The sequence below is a fragment of the Aedes albopictus genome, chromosome 1 (genome assembly GCF_035046485.1).
Source record: "Aedes albopictus strain Foshan chromosome 1, AalbF5, whole genome shotgun sequence".
Classification (NCBI taxonomy): Eukaryota; Metazoa; Arthropoda; class Insecta; order Diptera; family Culicidae; genus Aedes; species Aedes albopictus.
The window spans coordinates 225,472,895-225,477,896 of NC_085136.1; the positions used below are offsets into that span (position 1 = coordinate 225,472,895).

The window sequence follows — 5,002 nt, forward strand, 5'->3', positions numbered from 1 at the left end:
TCCACCTAAAAATATTTATTTATCCTTAAGCATTGAAATTCCGCAAGCTACTCACCACGCCTATGCCGTACAGTAGCCGATCTTCCAGCAAGTTCCATCCCTTAGCTTGCGCCTGTTCAACCTCATCAAGCACCGTCCTCAGCTCCTCGTTCTCCACGATGGTTCGGCCATGGCTCTTGAGGAACACACCCAACCAGCTTTGCCCCAGCTCGAATCCCTGGTTGCTCTCCAACAGTGCCACGATCATCCTCATAAACGCACCCATTACCGAGATGCTTCCGCTTCCGCCATCCAGCGGGCTAAGATTGCGAATCTCGAAATCCACCATTGTAGGACCTAACTTCTTGAGGAACTCAATCGGCTTTGTGAATTCCTTATCCCGACTGGTCGCAGCGTCTTTTAGAAGCTTTCCAAAGTTAGTCAGCTGTTCCACCTGGTTGAGCTTCAGTATCTTGGAAGCATCCTCAGCGGATTGATCATGGGTTGCGTTCAAATCAAACTGAAAATCTAGCCCGGACACAGTCGGAAGGAAAAAAGGTGCTGATTTCGGTTTCTGGGGTGCCTGTCTCGGTCGGTTGCGCTTTTTTATAATGTCCAGGTTAAGCAAATTTTGCCAGCGAGAAGCGGCCATACTGGACATGGTGATCAGTTCCCGTGAAAGTTGCGCCGGACTCTCGTAATTCAAGTTGATGGCCTCCATAGCTTCTTCCAGTTCATCGACTTCCATTTCGTTCTCTTCGGTCAAGGTCGCGGCATTTTCATCGCAAATCGTCGCAGGTAGGTCCATCAACGGAGCTTCTGTATCAGGTTTGATCGCCCTTAGGGATACATGAGAGAATAGGCTTCTGTTGGCCCACAGATATATCCCATTGTTGTCCACATAGGTCGTGGCCAGGTAATCTCCCGTAGGAGACATACTCAGCGAGGTACAAATTTGGGGCATTCGGAATTGATCTACCAGGTAAGCCGATGGAATGTCCCACACCTTTACGGTGCAGTCGCGGCTAGCCGTCAACAGCCAGCGGCTGTCCGGCGAGAAACAAGCATCTGTGATAGGTCCCTTGTGGCCAATGAATTTCCTCACGACGGCACGGCTATCAGAATCAACAATTAGCACCGTAAAGTTCTCCAAGGCGACGGCAATCATTGCACTTTCGCGGTGCGTGCTGAATAGGGACACTGGTTCATCGAGTTTTAAACAATATACGGGTTTGTTAACTGAAAGAGATTCGAAAAAAAAACTCTTGTTTTCACGAGGCATTCATTAAGGGTTTAGCGTAAGTTACAGGGCGACATAAAGCTTTTTACTGATAGAAATGATGAAAATGAAAGGTTTTTCGGTCGGTCGAGAAAAAAAAAGAAGTTATTAGCACAATCAACTATCATATATGCCATACTTACCATTCTGCTTGAAGTTCCACCATTTGAGTTTTCCTTCGGCCCCGCCGGAAACCAGAAACTGGTTTAGATTATCGCTGGAAATACCACTCACCGCTACCCCTTCATGGGCCGGCGGTTTCCCATAACTAGCCCGATGTATGCCACTCTGAATGTTGAATCGCTCCAAGTGGCCACTGGAGTAGCCAATTGTAACGAAATTACCGCAATGGCTCAGACAGAGGGCGCTGGCCGTCACACCAAAGTCCGTCCGATTCTTGTTCTGAAACACTTCCGGTACCAGCTTCAGGTCACCCATTTTACACTTATCGAAGGACCAGGTGGTGATCTGGACTAGTCCTGCGTGAGCCGCCGCAATGCTGTCCCACTCTTTGTCCCTAGTCGTCTCCGAGGTGAAAAAGTTAATCGGTGGCATCCGGAAGGGATCTTCTCCTTTACGGTGCTTTTTGGAGGCCTTGCGATTGTAGCTGGCTTTTCCTAGACTTTTATTCATGGTTTCCGAGATAGTGCTGAAAATTCTCAGAGATGAATCTTCACCAGCGGACAAAATATTGCGTCCAGATGATCCATGGTAACGGATGTATGTTGGGGGAGCACCGTGACCTTCACGGATTCTCAATAGTCGAGCACCATTATCTGGCAAATCAAATATCCAAAGCTTCATAGAGTTGTCCGGAGAAGTGGTCAACAGCAACGGCTCATTCGGGAAACACTGCAGACTTGTAATGGAATCGTCATGAGCCAGCAGAGTGGAAACGATTACCTGTTCTTCCAGGTTCCAAAACGTTACTTGTCCATTTGTACTGGCCGAAGCCATGATGGGATGTCCATCGGTGCGGAACGTGATACCGGTCACCGGTCCCCAGTCCTGCGTCAGTTCCATAATCGTTTCTTCGAACTTTAGATTCATCATTACGATCTTTCCGTTCTGTAGTCCAACTGCCACCACATCGATAGCCGGTGCTTGCGTCAGTACCATCACCTTGCTATCGAACCCTCCGAAAGTGTGCACCAACTTGGCATTCTTAATGTTCCAAAGCTGCATCCCACCCTGACTGCTTCCCAGCAAAATCTTATTCTTATAGGAAGCCGGGTGCATCAGAGCCGTAATCTGAAACTGCTCGTTATTGAAAGGAATTTCCAGATAAACATCCTCCGTTCCAACAAACCATATCTTCAAAAGACTGGTCTCGTCCACCGACAGCAAATGCTTCCCAAACGGAAGCAGCAGATGCACTCTCTTCCCATGGCCCCGGTAGGTTTTGCGCAGCTGAGTGCTAGATCTCCAGCCGTAGATCACATTTCCACTTGCGACATACGTCAAAAATCCATCTGCTGCCATACAGCTGATATCCTCCGTGTGCAGCCCTCCGACCCGAATCAGCCGGAAACTATTCGCACCGTAAACATGGAACGATTTTCCCACGCAGGTCGTGATCACATTCTCGTTGCGTTTCTCGATGAAACGCACCCCGGGTAGAGGCTAATGACAAACAAAGGACAAAATAATAACTGGTTTTGCCATCATATCTCGTTTTGCCATTCTTCTGTTATTATGAAAAACTTAAAATGGCAAATCAATAGCAAAATATACAATCATAGCAAATCTTGTCATTGATATGTTATTCATGAATAATGCTAAATAACACATCAATATCAAAAATTACTATCATGGTAAAACTTGCAATTTAGCACCTCTCATAATGAATTGTATAAAATATCAAAACAATAACATAATTTACATTCCTAGCTAAATTTGCCATTATTTTGATATTGTGAGTAATTATTTATAAAAATTAGGCACCATAACATATTTTACTCTTAATATACCATTAACTATTATAAATATACAATTCAAGCATAACAAAATAAAACTGTTTTTACATTGATTGATGAACTTCAATTTTATTGAAGAAATAGCTCATTTACCTTTCTTCTGCTACTTTGAAATAATAACTGAATCAACCATTATTTTAAAATTGAATTTAAACAAATATCTACCTTGCCTTACCTTGCCTTACCTTGCCTTACCTTAACCTACCATTATCGCCACATAAACAGCTAAATTTGTTCTTATTCTGTTATCAATAATTCAAGAATGTCATATTTTGTTATTCACCGATAACAGTTAATTTGGGTCTTATTTTGTTATCAATATCTCAATAATAACTTATTTTGTTCTTCAATTTAATCCGCATGCTTTACCATTACTTTGTTATTACAATGGCAAAATAAGTTATTTTTAAGTTTTTCTGCTACCAAAATTTTGTTATTATTTTTGTTATTTTAACTCTTATTTCAAACAAACAAATAACACATTTTGCCATTCAAACATTCTGTTTTAATGGTAAAATTTGCCATTCTTTTGCCATTAAGCTCTACCCGGGACGTTGGCTGGTACGTGGTTGCTTACATAGCCCAGGGCACGATTTGGTTGGAATAAGACACTACCGCGCATTTTTCGGTATCAACTGCACGCAGGTTTAACTTTTTACAATTTAATCGATAGTTTTATTAAGATTTTTCGGTAAATATTCACATCACTTTCAAAAAGCGAACCTCGTTGCGCTCGAAAACTCCGCAAAAATGTTGAACACACGGCGGGCTCGCGGGATAAACAAAAACACGTGCATATTTTGTTTGGACGAATGACATCTGAGAATGTCGCGCAACATATTCATTAGAGTGGGTCATCGTTTATATGGAAAAATGAAAAATTCAATGGTATCCCATCAGATCAAAGCTTTTTTGATCCCATTTCAGGACCCAAATAAGTGTGCAAAATTTGGGCACGAATGGTTATGTCTACGTTTTGCGCAACGCGTTTGAAGTTTGTATGGGGTTTTACATGGGAAAACACACTTTTTTGCATTTCTCCAGGGGGCCAGCAAAAGGCAAAATCCCCGTAGCTCACAACAAAAACACGTTCAAAATTGTTTGTGCTGAAAACTGATGCGTTACACAATTTCTTACTGATTTATTTGCTATCTTCGCGTTGTCGTGTAATTTCGAACGATTGCACGCCAAAATTTTCGTAACCTTTTGCTAGTTTTACACGTTTTACTTAAGTAATAACTTATGATAATGACTAATTCGCAGATGTCGTGCACTTCCCAGATCTGTCAGAGTGCCCAAAAGTGTCAATTTCCCAAACATGTCAAATTCATGTGGGCTACGGCACATCTATTCGTGGTTGACGTCCGCGCTACCCCGCTGCATTTCTCTCATAACAAGCTCGATTTTTTCTAAAACCATATAACTGATAGAGTGAAAACATAGCCTAGGGTGTCCTGAAAAACTTTGTCGAAGACCGCGAAGTGATCTGATGCTTATGTAAAAAGTTATAGCGTTGGCATTGCTTGGCGAAACAGCATGATTTTGTTGCTATTGTTATTCCTTTACATGCTAAAACATAAACACATACATGCAGTTCGTTGGTTATAACTATTTTCACAAGCTTCGGATCGCTTTGCGGTCTTCAACAAAGTTTTTCAGAACATCCTAGACTATCATTTTATAGTATTGGTTAAAAAGTTTCAGACAAACTTTTTCGACTTATGACAAAAATGCAAAAAAGTATGTTTTACCATACAAAATCCCATAC

General features: G+C 42.2%; 1 protein-coding gene across 1 annotated transcript; it reads right to left on the reverse strand.

Moving 5' to 3' along the window:
* On the reverse strand, window positions 1-4,016 carry LOC109410083 (WD repeat-containing protein 36). Its single transcript, XM_062846340.1, has 3 exons — window positions 3,788-4,016; window positions 1,402-2,881; window positions 1-1,218 (listed from the first exon to the last, which is right to left on the reverse strand). Exons 1-3 carry the CDS (start codon window positions 3,854-3,856, stop codon window positions 26-28), a joined length of 2,742 nt encoding a protein of 913 aa, XP_062702324.1. The 5' UTR covers window positions 3,857-4,016; the 3' UTR covers window positions 1-25.
* Window positions 4,017-5,002: the final 986 nt, after the last annotated feature.

Excerpts from the sequence above, each read along its gene's own strand:
- LOC109410083 (XM_062846340.1), bottom strand. The coding sequence starts at position 3,856 with ATGCGCGGTAGTGTCTTATTCCAACCAAATCGTGCCCTGGGCTATGTA. Across the intron at positions 2,882-3,787 it reads GCAACCACGTACCAGCCAAC|CCTCTACCCGGGGTGCGTTT; the intron begins GTCCCGGGTAGA and ends GTTTGTCATTAG. Across the intron at positions 1,219-1,401 it reads GTGGAACTTCAAGCAGAATG|TTAACAAACCCGTATATTGT; the intron begins GTAAGTATGGCA and ends AATCTCTTTCAG.